At 42.0% G+C, this 25,474-nt stretch overlaps 1 protein-coding gene across 1 annotated transcript in view; it reads left to right on the forward strand.

Moving 5' to 3' along the window:
* The window catches only part of COL7A1 (collagen type VII alpha 1 chain), a 360,938-nt gene that overhangs the window by 200,754 nt on the left and 134,710 nt on the right, over window positions 1–25,474 (forward strand). The window contains exons 43-54 of the mRNA XM_082266262.1: window positions 80–139; window positions 3,576–3,620; window positions 4,769–4,804; window positions 6,770–6,814; window positions 8,180–8,215; window positions 13,007–13,042; window positions 13,124–13,156; window positions 15,435–15,506; window positions 17,957–18,016; window positions 19,875–19,910; window positions 21,235–21,351; window positions 23,984–24,028. Coding sequence (XP_082122388.1) covers window positions 80–139; window positions 3,576–3,620; window positions 4,769–4,804; window positions 6,770–6,814; window positions 8,180–8,215; window positions 13,007–13,042; window positions 13,124–13,156; window positions 15,435–15,506; window positions 17,957–18,016; window positions 19,875–19,910; window positions 21,235–21,351; window positions 23,984–24,028 — 621 coding nt within the window. The remainder of the gene's footprint in view (window positions 1–79; window positions 140–3,575; window positions 3,621–4,768; window positions 4,805–6,769; window positions 6,815–8,179; window positions 8,216–13,006; window positions 13,043–13,123; window positions 13,157–15,434; window positions 15,507–17,956; window positions 18,017–19,874; window positions 19,911–21,234; window positions 21,352–23,983; window positions 24,029–25,474) is intronic.

Below are 25,474 nucleotides of genomic sequence, written 5' to 3' on the forward strand. Positions count from 1 at the left end.
CTGGGCAATCACTGGACGATACATTGAAACACACAATATTACATTAAAAGGCAAAAATGTACACTCTTTTTATTCATAGGGCGAGACTGGTGAAGGTTTCCCGGGTACGGCGGGACGTGCTGGAGATCCAGGTGATCGAGTGAGTTCCAATCAATAATCCCCCTAAGAAGTTTCATGCTATATGCACACCATATTCTTTTGTGTGTGTTCCGGAATATGCTTTAAGTCCTTACGCCAGCTAAACATTTTTTTTTTCAGTTTAGGATAGAGAGTGGAAAAGTTAAAATTGGTGGTTATTTTTATCTGTGGACCCATTGATGGGATTTTCCCTTACTTCCTGTCCCTATGATGTTCCATACAAGAAATAGGGAGATGCATTTGTCACTGGGACTGGAATATACAAACTGCAATAAACCATTGTCAGAAGTTCTATCCCTTCCCCAATAAAATGTGCTTTTGTTGGTGTCCCTGTTGAAGAGATGTCATATCTCTTTAAATCTCTCCAATACGGTCACAGATGACAATGATAACCTGAAAGAGACTCTGTCCAAGCCTAAATATAAGGTTTTGGCTGGTGTTAAGTTTTAAATCTTCTGCAAAGATTCCTTGCCAGCTTGTGAGGTGTGGTGTTACTCCTGATGCTTCAGATGAGTCTGGGAAAACTTGCCATTTCTGTTTGCCCTTCACTAAGGTTACCTCTACCTTCCTGCTTTACTAGCTATCTACCGGCAGTAAAGCAAAAACCTGGATTTTGCTCACAGAGAAGGATGGGGGTCTGTATCCGTTATATTTCGCACCACCACCACCAATCTGAAATTGTGAGGTCCATTCATAAAGAAATGGGCATGCTCTAATAATTTCATCACGTATGGAAACCTTAATTTAAGCTGTTTTACCCCAGATTTATAAAGGATGAAATGACTAACTGGGGTACAGGAAAATCAATGAACTGGTCTTTACACATTTTTCAGCGTCAAGTGTCATATTTTGGGGTAAAGGTTTTAAAAGTGTTGTATTTCGAGGGGAAAAAAAAAGGTAAAAAATCAGCCGAAATTAGAGAGGCCTTTTTAGACATAATTACATTTGCCATAGTTATAAAGCCACAGAAGATATGCAGACTTTTTGCCCTCAAAGTCCACATACACCACCTAGTAAATGTGGTGTGCTTAAATAAAATGAGAAAATTAGACCAAAATGGCTAGTAAAGGTTGGAAAATGGTTGGAAAAGGGTGAGCTGGAAAATAGAGAAACTGACAAATTGCCCTGATTTAACAAAACCCTCCAACCACCCAACTGGTAGGTGTCTCCTAGTGAACGTTGGATGAGTTGGAACATTTGGAGAGTCATTTATCCAATCCATCCATTGTTGCTCTGGAATCTGCTTCTTTTCCAGGTGGTCCAGTTGGTCCACAAACATAGATAAGTCATCCCCTTCCTTTTCTCGATGCATAAGACAAAAAGATCAGCAAAGTCACTCAAATATTGTCCAACAAGTTGGAAAAGCTCTGTGAACAATAGTGAATGCCTCTGACAGTTGGAAGTACTTATCCACCCCTGCTAGTTGCAGGAGAGGACTTAGTTGAAGCATTTTTCCCCCCAGGCCAATACTAATGAAATATGTTGGGCTGGTGGGTCTAACTGGAGATACTTCACCAGTCAGACATTGATCAGACCAGACCAGTGTGAGCTGGAAAATAGGCAAACTGACAAACTACCCAGATGAACAAAACCCTCCCAAAACCTTAAGTAACAAAATAAAAAAGTAGTAAAAAGTTATTCAACCTTTCGGAAATTGCCTCTACAGGCACACACAAGCTAAAAGCTAAAGTTGGCCTGCACTGTTTTTGAACCGATGAATTGCCTGGATGTGGTGTCAAAGGCCAAGCGTCAGTGCAAGAATAATCCGCCTGTTATAACTGGCGCCTCATGGCCGTCTCCCGTGTGGTGCTTTTAAAACAAAGCTACATAATTGAGAGAGTGCGGGATTGGACGTCTGCTTGACCCGCTCGGCGCCTTCTCCACTAACTGCCCTTAGCTCGGGCGTGCAGGGGGGAGGGTGTGTTAAGCTCAGAAGGCCCCTCCTCCCATGAAGACATCTACATTTTTTTTTGTACAAACTTTATTGCAATCACAAGGGACGAAAAACATTACTTGTGATGGCATAGGTCGTGACAAAGTCCTCTTTATGGAGCGATTTGGGGTCTATTAGATTTTATATTTAAATTATGGGATTTCTAATCTTTGTCTTGGTGACACCGGGACAGGTAAGAGTACATCTCCTCAGTGGGGACAGAGATGGCAATAAAAGGGGGTTCTAACTCATCACTGTTGTTAAAGGGGGGTACGTGTCCCTGGAAGCCTCGGATTCTAATGATTGTCAAAAAAAAAAGCTAAAGTTGGCCAAAAACAGGTAAAATTCTCCTAGTGAATGTTGGATTGGATTTGGAGAGTCATTTGCCCATCTTTTTGTTGCTCTGGGACCTGACACCTTTTCCAGTTGGTTCACGGACATTGCTAATGCCCCGTACACACGTGCAGATTATCTGAAGACTTTTGTCTGCAGATTTACCTTTTCTATGTAGTGCAAGGGCCTGCTGGATTTCATACAAATTGAAAGTGTTTAGGTTTGACCTCATATTATATGGTTTTGGTAAGTCTACAGACAAAAGTCTTCAGATAATCTGCACGTGTGTACGGGGCATTAGTCATTCCCTTTGCTTTCTAGATGGGAAAGAGGGAATGATCGACAAAGTGACACAAAGATCTTCCAAAAAATGTGCAAAACCTCTCCGAACAATAGTGAATGCTTCTGACAGTGGTGGTGGGGGTTACCAATCCTCACCTGCACATCATATCAGACCTCAAATCAGGGTGGTCTAGAGCTGTTTTTGTTTATCCTATGTCGGAAATCTAAATTGCGCTGCAAATAAATGCTTTATTAATTGCATGAAATAATAAGCTTACAGAGAACTTTACGTGGTGACTAATTCAGGGCATGTTTTTTTTTATATTCTTCAGGGACCCAGAGGTCCACCTGGTGAGCAAGGAGGAAAAGTAAGTACAACAATTACCTCTTGAGTTTCACATTTTTATCTGTTTTTTTAAAAGCTATTTATAAGTTGTTTTAAATATTTAACGTAGGCAAATAGTTTGACAATCAATTTGCCAGTCATTTAAGAAAAAAGTCACCCTTGCAATAAAAATGTAAATTTGTTATTATCCTCCTGATACCTGGCTGATATTATACTCATCCATAAAATTATGATTTTTTAATACAGCACACGCCTTTTGACTGAGTCCTGGTACTTTTTAAATGGGACTGGCATAATCTATACTGTATGTACTGTGACCCAAAAGAATCCGGTATGTGAGCAGCCAAGGCTTTAGAAGGGGTGATAGTTCTTGGTATCCACTGCTGTGAATGCTGGCTTGGGAGGGAACTCATCATGGCTCCTGCCTACCACACCCTTATCCAAAGGGAGACTTGAGAAGCCAATAAAGAAGTGCCTCTTTCGACCTTATGTACAGTTCTGCATTACTTTAATCTAAAATTTATTTTTGTTTTTTGCCGTCAGGGTGACCGAGGACTGCCTGGCCAAGATGGAGAACCTGGAAATAAGGTGAATGGGAAAAATACCTTGATAAATATGCCTAAGTATTAGTCCAGGACAAGTGACCATGCAGTCCTGAGGTGCTGGAAGGGTTGTTGGTTCCAAAAGTTCAACCCTAGTGCAACTACACACAATATACAATATATCTTGCACCCAGAACAGTTTGATTTTGAAACTATTTTAAAGAAGATTTTTCCATCAAATTTGGCCTTTCATGAATCAGCAAGGTTCTTGTTGTCTAATTATTTTGATTAAGAAAAAAAAAAAAGTTATCATGAAATAAAAGTAAATTGGGATTGCTTTACTAAAGGCATATAGAATGCTCATTTTACAAAGATAGTTGCACTTCAGAAAATAATTCCTTAGAGCTTAATGAATAAGTTAAAGCTCTGCTGACTTCCATGATTTTCCTTACACATGATCGGGTCTTCTTTGCAAACTGAAATTTCACCACATTCACTAAGCTCTGGGGGAAATTCCCATGCAAAGTGCAGGTCCCTTGCAAAGTAAAGAGCCTTTTTGTCTATAGTAAATCAACCCCATTGCTTCCATGTTTAGGCATGTCAGCAGGGCAGTTGGCAGTGCACAGCCAGTGTTGAGCCAGTGCATGCATGCCACACTCTCTGTGCTCCATAGTATGGGCACATACTATAGAAATAGAAAGGTGTGGGCATGGAGGTGGAATAGCCCATCATTTTCTGGGTTGGAGACAGGTGAGTATAAGGAGGGTATGTGGGGGCAAGGGGGTTCGTCGATTGTGTCTTTTTTTTTTTTTTTTCTATTAATTGACTGCTCAACGTACGGTGCTATGACAGTAATTTGTCAACCAATACAAAAAAATAAAGAAATAAAATAATTCCAGCCAAAGGGTAAATGAGGATGATGTAATTGTATCCAGACAGGCTCACTAAACAGGCACATTCTACAATTCTGCACATCCAACACAACTACTGTTAGGTGGGCTATATTATCATTTTCCTCCTCTACTAGCAACAGTTTTTCACCAGAACAGATAGCAGGAGATACATAAAACCTTTCCTTACAAAAAAAACCATTGACTGTAATTACAATTTAGTTGACACCCACACCGCCATATTATATGAGGGCACAGGGGGATATACCTAAGTCGATTGTTTATTGGCTTTTTACTTTTACAGGGTGAACGTGGTCCTCAAGGTTTCCAAGGTCTTAAGGTCAGTAAACCCCTCTTATCACACAGGATATTTTTGATTTATATATGCAGGACAAGTATGGATAGGTTATGGTTGAAAGTGAAAGAAAAAAGAAAAAGAATTTGCATGGTCATTAAGGATAACTTCAATTAGTCTGCAACAAAGGGAGTAATCAACTGTAAGCTAGTTTTCACAGTCAGTCCCCCAATTTACTTTTTTGGGCTGGGGGGGGGGGGGGAGGGGAGGGGAGGGGGAGGGATTTTATGTGCTTGGGTTTAACTTTATTTTTTTTGCAAAAAAAATTATTATTATTTTTTTTTAAGTTCATCACATAGGGGACAAAGAGTCCCCTATGTGGTTATTTTTAGGTGACAGGTTCTCTTTAATGAGTCATGTCTCCCCTGTGTTCCACTGAATGTATTGCAATGCAAAATACGTTGAATTGCATGGTTTCCCGGCTATGCTAGTTGGAGAAAGTGATAGGTACACCTCTCTTTCCGAGTCACAGCAAGAAGGAGAGGAGTGCGGATGTGTGTCTGCTCTTCACCCTCCCCTCCACCTACTGGCACCCGCCTTATTGGTCCCGGGCTGGTGGATGGGCAAGCGGAGCCCAGAATACATGGTGGTGGGGGGGGGGGGGGGGCACTACTGGGTGTGTGGAAGCAATTGGGCAAATGCTTCCACCTGACAGGCAGGAGTCTGTTTTTCAGTTTTACACACAATCCTGGTGACTACAGCCACCGGATTATGTGTGAAACCTCCCGCTGTCATGTCCGTACAATGTACGGATCTGGCAGCAAATGGGTTAAACCCCACTGTTTAAAGAGGACCTGAACTATGGAAGCTGACAAAGGTCACCTGTCTGAAGACAAAGGTAAAAGAACCAGTCCCCAGTTTTGCCTGTGATCTCCCTCCAGCTGATCCTTTGTCTTTCATTGACTTACCATGTGTTTTTCTGCACTGTCTTTGTGTGGAGGCAGCCATTTGGTAGAGGCAGGGCTTTGCTTCCTCATGTCAGAGTTGCCGCTGTGATGAATGGTGATCTGATGATTGGTGGGGTAATAATAAAGAACCATCAGGAGATGTTCAGAAAATAATGATCCACAGAATGAAGTAGAAGCAGAGAGATCCTTGCTTTGCAGGTCCTCAGGTACAGCTTCCCCTCCAGGAGGAGAACAGTGAGCAGCACAGTTGTGACATCACCAAATTTAATTCCAAATCTGGTGAGACTAGCAGTCAGAGGCAGCAGGGCTTTAGATGATCTCCCCCTGAAGATATAAGGCTACAAAGTTGAAGGTACAGGAGTGCCTAGGCAAAGGAAGTGCATTGCTTTTGTGCAGCGGTCATTCAAGACAAAAAGTAGATATTTCAGGATACTGCTTAGGCACATTTATAATTTCTTGAAGGTCACTATAACATAGCATATCTTAAATTTTAAGGTTCAGATTCACTTGAACGCTATCAATAGTAATACATTGCGTGGTCAAAAATGGACTGATGAAATGCCCATATGAAAAGGGCCCAATTGCTTGATTTTTTTTTTTTATTATCTTAGTTTATTTGTGTTGTTTTATAAATAATCTGTTTCTTTTTAGTTTTTATGCTTTTTAGGTGCCTAACTTGTTTTCTTTGTTTTTTTTTGTTTTTCTTTTGTGTTTATTGTGAATTGTTTATTTATTCATTTATTAATGCGTTCAATGTATAATACATTTGGTATGACCATGCGTTAGAGAATTTATAGAAAACACTTTTGCTGTTTTTTGTCAAGTTACAGATTTTATTTAGTATGTATTTATCAATATTATTATAAAGTTCCTTTATAGCTTTACCAATGTTTCCTTGGATAAAATTTGACCTAGAACATATTTCTGAATAGGGAGAGGACTAAAGAACCCTTTAACTTGGGGACTCAGCATTTTTCTCTTAACTGTAGATGTGAATATGTAATATTCCCTAATTATTGTTCTAAAATATGTTACATTTTAGGGAAGTCCAGGCCAGAATGGTCAACCAGGATCTACAGGACCTGCGGTAAGTCTATTTTTGCTAATATGTTTTTAAACAAATATACATTTTTTGAGACATTATTTTTGGTACTTATTCCAGTTCTTTTTAGTATATTGTGTACCACTGACATATTTCTGTTACAGAGATAATTTTGTAGGTCACATCAGTCCTTTTCCCAAAATGGGCCTAAATTGTAGTCCCATGATGTATAATATAATATATTATATTATATTATATTATAATATATATATAGACTTGTGGGGGAAAAAAAATCAGTTCCTGAGAAAGAGTGGGAGAACTTCCTCCATTGTTACAAAAGACCAGACAATGAAGCAATACACAACACCAATAGAACTATTTAATTCATTTCTTAGGCCCATTTTGTCCTAGGCACATTAAGGCTTGTACTGGACATTAGGGATTGGGCTTAATGTTAGAGTTTATGATTCAAATTCCAGGTTAAAGTGTATGTCTGGCAAAAAAAAAAACATAAGCAACACTTTTACATTCCCCCATGTTTTATCTCTTTAAAAATGTTGAAAGCAGAGAAAAATACCTGTTTATCTGCCAGAAATCCAGCGTGCTTCCAACTTCCTGTTTGAGCTGACAACACTACCTGAATTCACATGCTGCATTGTTAGCCCTGCCTACATTTTCCTCTGTTGGACTACAGAGCACTCCCCCTCTCCTAATCTTTATATTATAAGAGGGAGATGGTCTGTAGTCAGGTGGCGGAGGGTGATGGCCTGTAGTCAGGTGGCGGTGAGGAACTCAGGCAACACTGCTTGGAAATTCAGGGCAGCACAGGCAGCATTGTCAGCTTATTACATGGTGTTAGGAGCACACTGGACTTCTTGCAGATCAACATATCATTTTCGTTACTTGCAGCATTTTTAAAGGGTTGACACATGGATAAATGTGCCAGTATTTCAGAGATGTACTGAATATGTCTTTATTTTGCTCAGACATACACTTTAAGGGATATATATAAAACATTTATTGCACGAATGTCAGAAACATTCATGAAAACTGAACTAAATTTCACTGTGTGTTTTCCAGTGAATCAACTCTTACATCATCTCCTCCATCTAGTGGCTGTTGCTGTTATTTATGCAACAAAAATTTTATAAATAAACCCCTAAATATCAGGTTTAGGGTTGATGTTGATATTCGATGGCTGGGTTTAGATCAAAGGTAAGGATTAGGTGTTAGGTTCAGCATTATCTTAAGGGTTAAATCTGATCCTCGAATTAGAATCTGATTGTATAGTTTCCTTTACATTTACAAACTAGATGCAGTTCCCAGCCTATCTTTCTTTCTCTTATGACCTTAATGTAATGGACTGGACTCAGATCTTGCAAGTAACATTTTATACTGTTTTCTTCACAGGGACCTATAGGGCTACAGGGTCTCCGAGGTGAAAAGGTAAGTAGCACCCTCTGAAGGCTTGTAAGGCACATATCTCCTAATTGTATTTAGCTTTTCTTTTTGTTTGGTCAGCGCAGAGAAATCTTGGAAGCACTTATTTTTCCTTCTATCGATACAGTGTTGGCTTAGGACTGTACAGGGTATGAAAACCTCTCATAGTTCCTCCCCAAGAAAAGTGTACACTCTGCTATAAGGTTTTTCAACCAAAGTTCCAAAAAAATCTAGGGTTCTGCAAGGGGGTCCCACCACTGGCCACAATTGGAGCATATTCCTCTCTGCCCAATGGTGACTTCAATATTCCCTGAAGGATACCACATCTGCCATGTAGTGTAGTGAGTTAAAGTAGCTGAGTGCCATTGAGGGGATAAATATCAGCTTGATGGTACCCTTACAATTCTGGCATTTTACATTCTTTAAGTACTGGCATGTACACGTTTTAAAAACCTCTCCTATTGCATCCCCCAGAAGAGTTTAGACTCTGCTACAGGCACTGCTGTATTTTGGCCTAGGCCGACAAGGCCTAGGCCTAGGGCGGCACTTTGTGGGGGGGCGGCAAAAAAGCCGCTGCCCTCGCATAAAAAAAAAAAAAAAAAAAACGGTAAGCTCGTAAGCTCTGTGAGGCCCGTCTGCAGTGCGCCCGTCACTTTGCGTGCCGAGTCCCGCCTCATTGTCTGCTCCCCTGGTCCTTGCCTGCCTGTCACCGCCTCCTCCCACACACACAGTCTCCACTCTCCAGCTTTTAGTGAAGGGGCGTCGCCGCGTCAGGGCTCGTACAAGGGGTGGGCGGGAGGGAGGGCGCAGCGGAGGTGAAGTGCTGATAATGTGAGCACCACCTGCAAGGCTTTTGCATGCTTAGGGCTCGGGTTTAGTGTCAGCATCTTCTCTCTGCTTCTGTCCCCGATCGTCAGCCCGCCCACCACCAGCATTGCTTTAGAATTCTTAGCTCTGTGTCCAGGTTGAGTCCCGACGTTTTCTGCATCTTCTGTCCCCGCCCACCTCCTATCAGACCTGTAGTTAATGGTCTAGGGAAGTGCTATACATGGTGGGCGGGCCAGTGGGCGGGGATAGAGGCTAGCAGAAGATGAAGAAAATGTCGGGACTCATGGCAGAGCTAAGGATACTAAAGCAATGCAGGTGGAGGGCAGGCTGACACTCAGATGGGGGACAGAAGCAGATAGAAGATGCCCAGATTAAACCCAAGAACTCTGAGAATTACAGGTACAATGCAGTGATGTTCTGCTCTTTTCATCTGAGCACTGTGTACAGTATATGATTGATAAATAGGGGAGTACTCAGCAGAGGTATTTTATAAAGTGACTTTGTGCTATTAAGTAAAATATGTTGGAGGCACCTTGCTGTATGTATTTTCCTTTATGTCAGGTTCACACTAATGTGTTTGCTGTGACTCACATTTGCGCAGGCACAGCAGCACATTCATTTAAATGGACTACTGTATCTGCAGGAAACAGGTCCCTACACCTTTAGGAAAACGCAGCCGAAGGGAAATCGCATGGTGCAAAAGCACCATGCAGTGTCCCGCACCAAAAAATGTGCTGCATTTTCAGATGTGTGGGGGTGCCAATAAGAATAAATGGCAGCCTTGTGCATCTGTAAAAGAGCAGGGAATTTTTCCTGCAGGTGGTTGTGGGTGCGGGAATTGGTGCCATTTACACGCTGTCCCGCACATGCAACCACCTGTAACAGTGTGAACCTAGTCATGGGCTCATTTACACTTGCGGTTGGCAGGCAATAAAACATGCTGCTGAGCCTCATAATACAGCTCCCTATCACTCCTGCCAGAGGCAGCAGCTAGAGGTTTACAGATGCCACTGCTGCAATATTTTGATTTGCAGCAGTGGCAGGAATTATACCGCCCGTCACTTTCAGCATGCACTAACATCTGCTGAAGGCAACCTGTTCAAGTAAATAAGGCCACACTGCAACCTCCCCGGAACTGCGTTAAATGCCTTTGTCTCAGCACAGTGCCACTATAGAGTGAGGGCAGACTGTCTTACCATGTGACATATCACATGACTGGAGACAAGACGACAGAGAAGCTGCCTTCACTCCCAGCGGGTGTCACACTGACACCGAGATGTGAATTGTGAATACACATGGGGGGGGGCGCAGTTTGCCATCTTTGCCCAGGGTGCTGGATGGCCTTGTCCCAGCCCTGAGGGGCGTACATACTTGCCAGGGAGGGAGGGACTGTTGCCCCCATAGAGCGGCAGTGAGTGGCCAGACGGGATGCACCTCAATGTGTGGGTGGGGGCGGAGCCAAATGCTCCACCTACCCACCCTCCGCGTGGCGTGTAAGAGGGACTAACTTCTCCCCGGGACGGGTCTATCTATGTCGAGGAGGAGGAGAGAGAGGAGGAAAAGGGAACCCCCAACCAGGTCAGGACATCCAACAGCAGGTAGGAATCACAATTTTAGGTTACCACCCACTGCTATTGCTACAATTATAAATTAATAATTCCATTACATTTTTGCAGTAAATATATTTTTAACAAATATGGAGCACTTTGCAGTACATGAACTTTCACTGCATGTGAAATGGTAAATGAATTTGCATTGGTTTCAGCATGTACACAAGTGCTCCATGCACGCTGAAATTAATGCAAACACATTTAACAGTTCACAGGCAGGGAAAGTTCATGTACTGCAAAGTGCTCCAAGCTTTAACCACTTCTGGACTGGAAGATTTTCCCCCTTAATGACCAGGCCATTTTTTGCAATTCAGGACTGCATTACTAACGGACAATTGCGCAGTCGTGCGACGCTGTACACTAAAAAAATTGATGTACTTTTCCCCACAAATAGAGCTTTCTTTTGGTGGTATTTGATCAACTCTGCAATTTTTATTAATTTTGTTATTAAAATTAAAAAAATCTAAATGTTTTTATCCTTTTAGGCCAATTTGGTTTCTGCTACATATTTTTGGTAAAAAAATCCCAATAAGTGTATTTTGAATGGTTTGCGCAAAAGTTATCACGTCTACAAACTAGGAGAAATGTCATTTTCATTTAATTCATTTTTTTTTTTTACTAGTAATGGCGGCAATTGCGATTTTTAGTGGGACTGCAGCGGACAGATGGGACCTCTAACTGACATTTTTGACACTTTTGGGGGGACCAGTGACATTACTACAGTAATCAGTGCTAAAAATATGCACTGTTCCTGTACTAATGACACTGGCAGGGAAGGGGTTAACCCAGGGGTGATCAAGGTGCTAAATGTGAGCCTAGGGGGTGTTTTCTAACTGTATGGGGGGGGGACTTGTGAAATGACCACAGAGACATGCGATCCTAAATAGGAGGATCACAGGCGCTCTGTGATCATTTCAGAGAGAACAACAGTCTGCCGCGTGTACAACAGCTGACCGCTCTTCTCTCTCAGTGTGGATCGATCGCGGGGGCCCGGTGGCAATTGCAGCCACCGGCCCTGTGGATTGGCATCCCCGCTGCCTAGCGGGGGCCCCCAGGAGCACAAGCTTGCCCCAGGAGTGCTCCTGCGAAATGACGTACCCATACAAAACCACAAAATATACAAGTAGGCACTTTGTACCCACTTTTAAGGTACAGAGAGGAAGAGATGGAGCTCAAAAAAGGAAAAGGTGGAGCCTAATGAGGAAGGGGTGTGGTTTACAGATGACAGGGCGGGTCTGAAACATAATGGGGTGTGGCCTTCACAGGAAGGGGTGGGTCGTAGTTAAATTAGGGGGTGCACGGGTTTAGTCCGGCCTAGGGCAGCACAAAACCTAAATACACCACTGGCTACAGGGTTTTTCATCCAAAGTTCCACAAAACTCTTGGGCTCTGCAAGGGGGCCCCATCACTGTCCAGAATTGGAGCATATCCCTCTTTGCCCAGTGGTGACTTTAATATTCCCTGCAGGATACCACTTTTGCCATGTATTGCAATTAGTTACAGCAGCCAATGAGGGGATTGATATCAGTTCTATGGGACTCTTTTAGTTCTGGCGTGTTACATCACCATTATAAGCAAGCATCTATTGTATGCACTCTAATTCCAGTTCACCTAACCAACCAGTATGTTTCTGGATAGTGAGAAGATAAATAGAACAGACGTTGTGATTGTTGGGGCATTCCATATCCACAGGAGAATGATGGGTGGGAGAAATAAGTCCACAAAGTCAGGAAAGTCTCATCTTTAGTAACAAAGTGAAACTAGAAGGGCACTAGTTTTTCAGCTAATAAAAGTAAAAGCAGGTACATTTACTGGAACAATTTAGATTTTTAGGCTTAAAATTTAGGTTTTAGACATAATTTATTTCTGTGAAGTTTTCTTTTGTCAAAACCATGGTATAGCCTGTAGTAGTTCATCACACCCAGCTGGACATGTTCTGTATTGTTGAAGACATTTCATAGCTTCTCCAAACCACTTCTTCGGTTCCAATGAGTGTCAGAAACATGTCTAGTTATAAATGTTGGGGTATGTTCCTGACGCTCATTAGAATGTAAGTGGCTTTTATAGGTTACGAAACATCTTTAGCATTACAGAACATGTCCAGTTGAATGTGATTAACTACTGCACAATCTATTACTTTCTAAAACTGTTATTGAATGGTTTGGACAAGATGAAGCACCTCTTGAACATATCATAGGTACCCCTTGGTGAACAAGTACCAAGGGATGAGAAACTATGTATCACAGAACAGATCAATCAGTTTCCATAAAACCATCATATCCCAAAAGCCGCTTAAACCAGGATACCAAAATGGGGCTGTTCAATGACATTCTCAGACACTCTCTATGTGCTGTTTCAGGGTGACCAAGGAGCTCCTGGTGAGCCTGGCCAAGTGGTAAGTAAATAGGATCATTTCACCATTGCAATTGTAAGGCTTATCTTAGTCTGTTACCAATGTGTCTTGTACATTTTCCAGATTTCCGTAGCACCTGGAATGAAAGGAGTTAAGGTGAGATTATATACCTCTTGGGTTTCATATACACAAAGCCAAAATGTAACTTTTTTTAACTGTATGAAAGAAAAAGAAGACAAAGGAAGAACATTTAAAAAAAGTAATGAAAAAGCATTAGCATAACCTAGCTGATCGCCAAGCAAAATGCAATAGGAATTGTTTAACTTGGCAAATTATTTGCAATTGTGCTAATAATAAAATGTAATACAGGTATCTATTCATTGGAAAAGTCAATTGCCCATACTGGCGATATCAACATCCCTTTAAATCAAACCAAACCAATAAAAAAAAAAACCTTAATGGGACTTTATACCATACTTACACATATACATTATTTAGTAATATATCTAAAAAGTCCATCTTTTAATATGGTTCATGAAACTCCTATATAGCATGTATGTAAAATAGCTGATAGATGTTATGGAAATATATTCTATAAGCACTGCCCTCATTACACCATCAATAACATCTTGTTACAATTGTTATTACTCAAATGACTAAACTCTTTCAGGTCCTCCAAAGCGACTGAATGATGTAAAAGTATGGTACCTCTAAAGCCCCATTAAGTTATTTTTAATTGGTTTTGCAATTGTGTTTAACCAGTCTGTTTTCAAAAACAATATATACTTTTAAAATACCATGGATTCCTCTTCACAAGGCCTTGAGTTGATCATGAAATTCAAATCACATTAAATGTAGACGAAGTTTAATGAATTTGGATGCCCCAATCCAAATTGGAATTTCCATGTTACTTTTTTCAGATTTTATTCCTAAAAGGGACCAAAGTCTCCTCCAAAGGCTATTTGTGCATTTCTGTTGCTTCTGCTGTTGTCTTTGTCCCCTTAGCTTGACTTCCAGTGTCCTCAGGTCCCATCCTTCTTTCTTATCCCTGGAAAAAGTAGACAGTGCTCAAATCCGTTTTTCGCCCCAACATTTTGGCCCCAACATTCCATCAGACTGGGTTGACTGAGCTTCCCAATCCATTCTGCACAGCTGTGCATCTTTTTCTACGCTGTAATACACACTGGTTTTGTTTCTTATTTACGTGAACAACAAAAAATGAAAAAATGTGTATATAGAGTTTTTTAGGCACAAACACGACAATAAGGTTAAAAGTTATACAAATCTTTATTCACAAAACCCATAAAAGTTCACTACATTATTCAACTTGTTATAAAACTCATCATAAAAACAAAGCACTGAAGGTACAGTATACACAAAGTGTGTCTCCCCTCTTATAACCATGCATAGGAGCTGTAGAATAAATAAGGCAATGCCTGTAAACTCTTCAGATGTAGGGGTTCCACCTTCGTTAGAGATCATTAGGTAAAGTATTGCTCAGCATGTTTTGCAACCTAAAAGTCGTCTCTCCAGGAGCTTGTAATGCTTTAGGTACAAACATATATTTGTAGAAACATTCAAAGTCAGAGACCATGTGGGCCTGCAGTGGCCCAATCCAGGGGTGGGTGCAGGGGTGTAATTCAGGGTTAAAGACACACGGTAAAGTAAGTTCATCTAGGTCAGTGATGGCAAACCTTGGCACCCCAAATATTTTGGAACTACTTTTCCCATGATGCTCATATACTCTGCGGTGTAGCTGAACATCAAGGGAAATGTAGTTCCAAAACATCAGGGGTGCCAAGGTTTTGCCACCACTGCTCTAGGTCTAATGATGCACCAGGCCATTATTCACATTGGCCTTGGTAGTATTTAGCTCATTGTTCCTTAGAAAGTTATGCCCCAACCAAGTTAGCCCTCTGCAGATGGATCAGAAGGGAGGAAGAGACTGTATGTAAGTCCGGCTTATTCCACAAAAGCCCAGGATTTGGGAAACATGTGGCAAGCATCTGTCCTTCAAATGAATACCCTGGTTGCATATGCAATATTAGATTCCTCTTCTTTAATAAATGTGCACATGCTGCAGCCTCTACATTTTGTGTTGTAGATCCTAGTTACTTGAACAGAGCTTTCAGTTCAGGAATTCTGAATTTTGGAGGTTCATGTTTTCAAAAAGTTTGGCTGAACTGCAAAATCTATCTTCAACTCTAGTTATGAGCACAAATGGTTGCATAGGGGATTCTCTAGTACCTCTTATTATATTAAAAGTTCAAAGATTTGGGGAGCAAGGTGGAGTTCAGTGAATGGCCTGAGCTTACCACAACGTACACACATAAACTGAATGAAGTAGGGCTACAGAGCAGAGTGGAACTGCACTTGGGCAATAATATTGACAGTTTTATTTATTTTTTTTATTCTTTTTCACGTTTACCAACAGGGAGATCGAGGTCTTCAAGGACCAGAGGGACCAAGGGGCGCCACAGGAGAGCCAGGACTCAAAGGAGATCGGGTAAGTACTGAACATTAATACCATATTTCTAAAGCAGGGGGTCTCCAAATTTTCTACAAAAAGCCAGTTTACTGTTCTTAAGGGGGCTGGACTGTCGCCAGTGGGAGTTGAAGGTGTGCTGGTGTCAGTGGAAGTAAACAGTGTCCCCTGTTTGCTATTAGGGGGAGGAATAGCACTCCATCTTTGGTATTAGGGGAGGAATAGTGTCCCATCGTTAGTGGGAGCTATAGTGTCCCATCATTGGTCTCAGTGGAATAAATAGTGCCCTATTATTGGTATCAGTGGGAGAAAAAGTGCCACGTCATTGGTGTCAGTGGAGGGAATAGTGCCCCATCATTGGTGTCAGTGGAAGGATTAGTGCCCCATCATTGGTATCAGTGGGAGGAATGGTGCCCCATCATTGGTGTCAGTGGAAGGAATAGTGCCCCATCATTGGTGTCAGTGGAAGGAATAGTGCCCCATCATTGGTGTCAGTGGGAGGAAAAGTGCCCATCATTGATGTCAGTGGAAGGAATAGTACCCCATCATTGGTGTCAGTGGAAGGAATAGTGCCCTATCATTGGTGTCAGTGGGAGGAATAGTGCCACATCATTGGTGTTGGTGTCAGTGGAAGGAATAGTGCCCCATCATTGGTCTCAGTGGAATAAATAGTGCCCTATTATTGGTATCAGTGGGAGAAAAAGTGCCACGTCATTGGTGTCAGTGGAGGGAATAATGCCCCATCATTGGTGTCAGTGGGAGGAATAGTGTTCTATCATTGGTGTTAGTGGGAGGAATAGTGCCCCATCATTGGTGTCAGTGGAAGCAATAGTGCCCCATCATTGGTCTCAGTGGAATAAATAGTGCCCTATTATTGGTATCAGTGGGAGAAAAAGTGCCACGTCATTGGTGTCAGTGGTATAAATAGTGCCACATCATTGGTGTCAGTGGGAGGAATAGTGTTCTATCATTGGTGTTAGTGGGAGGAATAGTGCCCCATCATTGGTCTCAGTGGAATAAATAGTGCCCTATTATTGGTATCAGTGGGAGAAAAAGTGCCACGTCATTGGTGTCAGTGGTATAAATAGTGCCACATCATTGGTGTCAGTGGGAGGAATAGTGTTCTATCATTGGTGTTAGTGGAAGGAATAGTGCCCCATCATTGGTGTCAGTGGAAGGAATAGTGCCCCATCATTGGTGTCAGTGGGAGGAACAGTGCCCATCATTGGTGTCAGTGGGAGGAATAGTGCCCATCATTGATGTCAGTGGAAGGAATAGTACCCCATCATTGGTGTCAGTGGAAGGAATAGTGCCCTATCATTGGTGTCAGTGAGAGGAATAGTGCCACATCATTGGTGTTGGTGTCAGTGGAAGGAATAGTGCCCCATCATTGGTATCAGTGGTATAAATAGTGCCACATCATTGGTGTCAGTGGGAGGAATAGTGTTCTATCATTGGTGTTAGTGGGAGGAATAGTGCCCCATCATTAGTGTCAGTGGGAGGAATAGTGCCCCATCATTGGTGTCAGTGGAAGGAATAGTGCCACATCATTGGTGTCAGTGGGAGGAATAGTGCCCATCATTGGTGTCAGTGGGCGGAATAGTGCCCATCATTGATGTCAGTGGAAGGAATAGTACCCCATCATTGGTGTCAGTGGAAGGAATAGTGCCCTATCATTGGTGTCAGTGGGAGGAATAGTGCCACATCATTGGTGTTGGTGTCAGTGGAAGGAATAGTGCCCCATCATTGGTATCAGTGGTATAAATATTGCCACATCATTGGTGTCAGTGGGAGGAATAGTGTTCTATCATTGGTGTTAGTGGGAGGAATAGGGCCCCATCATTGGTGTCAGTGGAAGGAATAGTACCCCATCATTGGTGTCAGTGGAAGGAATAGTGCCCTATCATTGATGTCAGTGGGAGGAATAGTGCCCTATCATTGGTGTCAATGGAAGGAGAAGGGCCCAGTTGTCAGTGTCAGGAACTATGCCCCACTGTTGCTGACAGTGGGAAGAATAATAAATGCAAGCAAAGAGCCACATCCAGCATCCGGGCTGCAATTTAGAGACGACTGCTCTAAAGTATCGGGAAGTATCATAATGTAACAAAAATACAACTTTTTTTTTAGCCTGGGTTTATTTAGTTATATAGTGGTGTCCTATTCAGCAATACTTTACAGCTACTTTAGAGTAAATTAACATTTAAACTAGGCCCTGTCCCAGAGAATCTTACAATCTAACAAATCTGTACTGTAAGTCCTACAAGAATACATGCACTATGGCCATTTTGTTTTTTTTTGTTTTTTTTTTTTAATTTTGGTTCATATTAGAATATAATAAGTTCATGTAAATGTGAATAGTGAAGGAATGGGATATCTAAAACGAGCTCTATATACAAAAACCTTATAAAAATGATCATCAATATCATTCTTATTTACCTTAGTAGATTGTATTCTTTTTTTTTTATAATTAGGGTGCTCAAGGCATTGGCAATCCTGGTCAGCCAGGAGCGAAGGGTGAACCAGGGGAGAGGGTAAGTCTTACAGTGTGTTGTCCACCATCTTAATCCTGTTTAGTCGTGTAATAATTGCTGAAATTCCATAAGGCAATGTAAAGAGTAGTGATATTCAGCCAATAGCATCGCATCATACCTTTTCTCAGTCCGTCCAAAAAATAAGATGGCTTATTTTTTAAGGTTTAAATACTTCTTAAAGAAATGGAAAATACATTTTGATAAAGCATTACCAGGAATTCATACTACAGAACCTCTATAAAAATGCTTACTAATAGTTTGGCATTCAATAATGTAAACATATTTTCTTAATTTTCAATATTTTTTTATTGAGTTTTCGTAAAAAAGAATAAAAGGCATAACAGTGCAAAATGAGCCAACACGGCTCAGCCATAAAAATATAAAGTGGTACAGCATGTTTGGAACATGAAATATAAATATATATATATATATATATATATATATAGAAACAGAAAAAAAATACAGTAGAAGCAGTGAGATATCGACTAAAATCGAGGTAGAAACAGAGCCCCCACTCTGCCACACTAAAGGTCGGTTGGCCCGGGACCCGCCCCCCCCCCCAGGCGCCCCTATGGGAACTCACTGCGCCCCCAGAGGGAGGCAGCCCCCAACCCCAATTTAGCACACTTGACTAGGGGAGGCATCATCCAGCTGTCAGTGCACTGAAAAGAAAGAAAAAATAAAAAGGAAGAGGGAAAAGAAAGAAAGAAGGAATCCAGGTAACATGGAAAATTGGAAAAGGCAGCAGGGAAGGAATGGGGGAAGGGAAAAGGGAACAGTAGCGGCGGGAAAGGAGGGGTCGCCATCCAGGTCCGTCTCCCCCAAGCGGGGCAAGCTTTCAAGACCCACAGTCCGAGGGAACAACGGCATTTTCGCTCCTAAGGGGGGCCGGCCAAATACCTGATCCAGGGGTCCCAGGTCCTGTCAAACAATCGCATCTTATCATTAAGTAACGCAACCATCCATTCATTTATCATGATCCAGGTCAGCTTAACTTTTAGTAGCTCAATCGGCACTACAGGGGTGCGCCATGAACGAGCGATTGCAATTTTAGCGGCCGTGAACATAAAATCTATGAGGTGTTTAGTATGTTTAGGTACCCCCTCGATCGGTTTACCCAAGAGGGCTTGTTGGGGAGCTTTCACTAGGTTAATGTATAGATAAAGTTATATGTACGGATCCAAAATTGTCTAACTTTTGGGCAAGTCCACCAGATGTGGAGGACGGTGCCTGCTTGTCCGCATCCCCGAAAACAGTCGGAGGATGCAGTGCGAACCGCGGCCGCCAGCCTGACCGGCACCATGTACAATCGTAGAAACACCTTGTAGTTAGCTTCTATTAAGGAAGTATTGAGTATGGATTTAGAGTTAAACTGTGCTAAAGAGTTCCAATCAGCGCGGTCTAAATTCTCATTCAAATCCTCCTCCCAGCGTAGCATATACGAAAGTTTAGTGTCATCGTCATGCAGTATGTTATATATCGTGGATATATAGCTTTTTTGCTTATTCAACGTACGGCATAGATACTCTATGTGTGGAGGTAGTGATGTCACTCTTACGCTTAAGTGAGGTTACAAAATTAGAAGTTTGAGCATAGCAATAGTATTCCCCATCAGGGAGGGAATATTTCTCCCGCAGCTGGGCTCTAGTTAACAATCCCCGGTGATCGCTCAAATCAGCCAACCTTAGAAACCCCTTATTTGTCCACCACCTAAATACCGAGGGAGAGAGGCCCGGTGGGAATGAGGGGTTGCCCATTAAGGGGCGCTAATGGTGCATGGGGGGACTTAAACGTATGTCTGCTCGACAGCCTATCCCATAACATATTTTTTTAATATACTGTTTCTGTTTTTTTTAAGGGTCTTATAGGTCTCGTTGGAAAGACAGGTGCAAAGGTATGTCCACTTGTGTTTAGAAAACAAATTATTTATTTTCATCACCCGCTTTCCCTTACCTAAAAACTTCTGCACCTCCCCAATTATAACTCCTGCTGGTCTCACTCATTGGAGTGATGACCACTTGCTATGTTACTCCCTGGACTAATTACCACTCTAACCATCCAATCAGTAAGGGTCACCGACTGCTGAACATATGGCCCCTCTTTGTATCACACATCTATGTGCATAATTGTTCATAATGCACTTTAAAACTCAATATGTATATGACCTCACAAGAAGTTAGGAGAATCCCTCCAATAGGGGTACTGACATACCAGAGGTTTATACCTTTCACCAAAACTAAAAAAAAAAAAAGTTTCACATCAATAGATGTCAACCTCATTCTTTCACTTTTGTGTGTGTTTTTCTCACGGATGAAGGGTGTGAGTCCTCGGGCTTGCCCTGACGTCGAGGGGGAGGATGAGTGGCCCTCAGGTTCCTTCCTCCCTTGGTCTCTGTTCGGGAGAGCCCCTCAACCAAGTATTCAGGTGCGGCTTCGGCTGCCCAGAAGAACAGGGTCTGCCAGGCCTTCTGGCTAGGCAGACCATGTAAACCCTTTGTCCCTATCAGGAGCCTCGCGCCCCGGGGGATCAGGGGAGAAGTCCTACCCCTTTGGGGGGTTGACTAAAAGCACACCGTTAAGTGCACTTTTTAGTGTGTGTTTTTTGTTCACTTACGGGTTTTTCGTTGTTGTTTTTGCATCACCGCAGATGAAAAAGAAAAGATGTCAACCTCATTCAGTAGCCAAGCGCAATATTCCTCATGCACACATACAAGAAACTGTTCAGTGATGCTGGGTGCTGTAATGACCATAGGCTGGAAACCGTGGTTGATCAAAGTGAGGAAATTTCATCAGCACACCAAGGATTCCACGAAAGGATTCAAAGCTTTATTTTCGTGGTCTCATGATAAAAATACAGTGATGTTTCAGAGCCAAGCAGGGCCCCTTTGTTGTCACTTGCCTGACGTAGGGGACCTGCGTGGCTCCGAAACTTTACTGTATGTTTATTATATTATAATAAAGCTTTGGACCCTTTGGAGGAATCCTTGGTGTGCTGATGGCTGATGACATGTCTTCATTTTATTCAGTAACCAGACACGTAAATGACACATTTTGCCACTCATACAATCACTTTTTTCACACATTTGTACACTTTTTTATCTTTCCCTTCAAAAATGACCTTTTCCTTTTGCTATTACAGACAGTGAGTGTATAGTGTGTTGCTGGTGCTGCTGCTTAAACCCAATCCAGTCCAAGTTCATACTGTGTTTGTTTACCCAGGGAGACCCAGGAGACCCAGGACAGAATGGAGAACCTGGAAAAACTGGTTCACAGGGACCAGTAGGACCTCGTGGTAAGGATGGAGATAGGGGAGAGAAAGGAAATGACGGTACTCCGGTAAGACTTTTCTTCTTGCTCCTAAAATACTTTTTTTTTTAAGAGTAAAGCTTTATTCATTTTATAAACATACAAAAAGGAAAGGAGCAGGAGGGCACACATTAGCAATCTTAACGCATGGCATAGTCAGACCTCTTTTTAAGAGAGACAAAAACCAAGAGAAAAACATCCAGTTGGGTGTATGCAGTACAAACTCCGGGTCCTGTATGTCATGTTGCAGACGATTTATTGGAGTGAAGCTGAGGCCGAATGAGGGGTATATCTCATTTGAGATCAATAGGCATCATTGCAAGAGGAACTCATTATGACTGCATGACCCTGGTGTACAAGAAAAAAATAAGAGTGGAAAAAAATGTACTAAGGGAACAGTAGACAAGTACAGTGAATGAGAAATAAGGGATTTAAAGCCAATTGTGGTTAGGAAAGGCAGGAATTAGGGCAGTGATGGTGAACCTTGGCACCCCATTTGTTTTGGAACTACATTTCCCATGATACTTATACACTCTGCAATGTAGTTGAGCATTATGGAAAAGGTAGTTCCAAAACATCTGGGGTGCCAAGGTTCGCCATCACTGAGTTAAGCTGGATACACAGTATAAGATTTTCTTTCAATTTTTTTCCTTCAGACTTACCGAAAACCATATAATATGAGGTCAGACCTAAACGCTTTAAATTTGTATGCAATCAGGCAGGGTCTTGCACTACATAGTTGAAGGTAAATCTAAAGGAAATCTGACCACAAAAGTTGTATGGTGTGTATCCAGCTTAAGGGAGTGGGAAGGGTGTTGAGGGGCAGAGAGGGGAAACAAGCACCCGTACAGTTTGATTTTCCCTAAAAATGTAGGAAAAATGGTTCTGAATCATGGGGATCTAAAGAAAACGAACCATATTGTTCATGTGGCCACATAAGAGGGCTTCCTATCATGGTGTTACATAGGTGTGCGCACAAGGTGTGCCAGATGTACCTTGGCACACCCTAATCACCCTATGTGGTGCAGATTCCCCCCTGTTTAGACCCCTAATATTTCACCAAAACCCCCTAAAGGGGCTCCTAAAAATATTGTAAAAAAAAAAAATAAGTGTAAAAATAAAAATAATAATAAAAAAATGATAAAACAAAATACAGACACCGTCCACTGCCCTACTGACACAAATCTCTGCCCTACGGACACTGTCCACTGCTCTATGCACAATGTCAGTATATATACACATGCACACACACATGTGTGTTTGAGCTTTGGGGTGCACACCCTGCAATAGGCTGTGCACACCTATGTGGTGTTATGTCATATTGTTATGAAAGACACATATGGCCAGTGACATATTGTCCCAAGTCCACATCAGAAAATGTTAACAGAGCATGCCTGGTACAAACATTGGGTTCCCAATTATTGGGGTCAGAGGACCTATACGAATAGAGCATTTAAAGTGATTGTAAACGATCACCTTTTAAAACAACCAATTCAGTTTAGATATAAAAAAAACCTTATAAATTCCTTTTTTCCCCTTTTTTTTTTTATAAGGGATCACATTCCCTCTGTGCAGCGTGGGTGTGTCAGGACAAGTCTGATCATTGGAAGAGAGCAGGCTGAGTTCCCAGCATAGCTACAGAACTGACCATGATGTGTTCTCCTGCTTTGTGTGGTCAGTTTTTAATAGGAAAGTAGAGGGACTAGAGGGACTGGCAGGAACACCAGGGGTTTCACATAAAGGAGGCAATACAAAGAGAATAGAATACTTTCTCATACAAGTACAAGGTACAACAGGCACTTATCAGGAATATGAAGTGTTGGGGTAACAAACACTTTAAGGTGCTTTAATAGAGTCCCATGTCTTTAATGGCACTTTTCCACTGCAAGTACCGGCTCGGCTCTACTAGGCCCTGCTTGGCCCTGTTGGTTTTCCACTGCATGGTACCGCATGGCACAGTGTTGGAACGGTTCGGTATGGTTTGGTATGGTTTTCTTTTCCACTAAAGAAGTACTAAAGTAAGTGGGTGGGATAACAATGATTCTCTGACCAATCAGTGGCTAGTAGTGGCAAACAGTCAAGGCTGCATGCAAATGATTGTGGGATATGGTACCGGTACGGCCCTGTTGGAACCACAACTGAGGTGGTACTGTTTAAGCGAGCAGTACCGTTCGGCTCCATGTAGTGGAAAAGCGCCGAAGTACCGTACTGTACCGAACCGTTCCTACACCGTACCATGCAGTACCAGCAGTGGAAAAGCACTAAAGCGAGCCGAACCGTTCGGTTCCATGCAGTGGAAAAGCGCCATAAGTGAGCAGGATCACAGAAGGGTAAAGAGGAGGAAGTGGGTCTGCTTGATGATCAAACCAAAGGGAGTGAGATAGGTACTCTTGGGTAGAGAGATCCACAGTTTATCTTTGTCATGGAAGATCCAGTCCAGTATATGGACCAAGAGATGTATTTTATACAGTACTAAATGCAAAGAAAAGAGGAGTATTGATGAGATAAAAATAAGGAAAAAGGTACATATTTTTTTTATTATATAGGTACTGTATATAATAGATAATGTTTTGGAAGATATATAATGAGATGATGTTTTCCCAAATTTTCAATAAAGAGGTCACACTACCTTCTCCTTCTCCTTCTTTTTCTTTTCTTGCAGGGTGAACCCGGAACTCCAGGAAGCACTGGAGAGCGAGGTCTAAGGGTAAGAACAAATGGGATGAAATAAGGGCTTTAAATAACAACTGTGCAGTAATCAAACATCTTTATCACGTAAAACCAATCACAGACCAGCTATTACTAAATTCAGCCAATAGATTGCTTGTCATAAGAACAACTGGTGAGGATGTATCCATCAGCCTCGAGGTTCCAACTCCATGTGCTAGTGTGGAACCTCTCCCTACTCAATAACAAGTTCCAAAATCCACTTGCCGGAGGTGCTTATTATCCCTCTAAGGCAGCTATGTCCAAACTTTGGCCCTCCAGCTGTTCAGGAACTACAATTCCCATCATGCCTAGTTATGTCTGTGAATGTCAGAGATTTACAATGCCTCATAGGAATTGTAGTTTCTAAACAGCTGGAGGGCCATAGTTTGGACACCCCTGCTCTAAGGGATTCAGCTTTATGATTACAGACCCAGTGAATTGGGTATTATGTCTCCATGCCTACGTCAAAAGAAATCAATAACTTAGTTTTTCCATAGTAGAAAAGATAAGCCCACAACCCAGTAGCTTCTTCATTCAAAACATCGATAACAAGATCCAATAAAATTCTAACGCGTTTCAAGTGAAGCCTTCCTCATTGGCATGCTATGAGGAAGGCTTTGGCCGAAACGCATTCGATTTTTATTGGATCCTGTTATCGCTGTTGTACTAAAAAAGTTAGTGGGTTGCCGGCTTATCTTTTTTTACTATGGATTTGCAGTGAACGACTTGGTGTAACGCTCCTGCGTTTTATGTATGATGTGGATTTTCAGCTGCAGAAATATTCCACTTCAGTAGTCATGTAGAGAAACGCTGAGACACCAATCCCAACTCTCAATGACTCATCATGTGTGGATGATCTCAATTCAGCAAGTAAATACACACACTCAATAAGATGTTTCCTGGAGTGACTTATGTATATAGTAACACAGTGATGATAGGCTGAAGAGACAGGTTGGGTAGAGATGGTAGATGACAGACACTTGAAAGGAAATGTTCTTGAAAGTAAGATAGTAGCAGATGGGATGCAGATAGGTTTAGCAATCATGTATGGTAGCAGATGACAGAGTAGCAGGTGGACATACAAGAGAGATCAACCCAGTGCAAGAACAGGTGGTAGTAGGCTCAAGAGCTAGCAATCTTAGATAATGCAGATGTAGTAATAGTCCTTAGTATGCAGAGCTAGATAGTGTAAGCTTTAGTATGAAAGTTATAGAGGTTTCCCCTGTGGGGTACTTATCACTAATAGCAATGTAGTAGAGGAGAGGTTCGGCAAGAGCGGATGATCCGGTAGCGGGATACAGGGATCAGCGCAGCGTGGTTCCGACAGCGAGGTATGCTTGCAAGCATGAGAGCTTCAAGACAGGTTAGCATCAAGGCACAAAGCAGTTTGAACGAACACATGTGAGTGAGAGCCGGCGATCTAAATAGCCATCCAGTCCGGCGC

The sequence above is a fragment of the Pelophylax lessonae genome (assembly GCF_965119305.1).
Source record: "Pelophylax lessonae genome assembly, chromosome: 8".
NCBI lineage: Eukaryota > Metazoa > Chordata > Amphibia > Anura > Ranidae > Pelophylax > Pelophylax lessonae.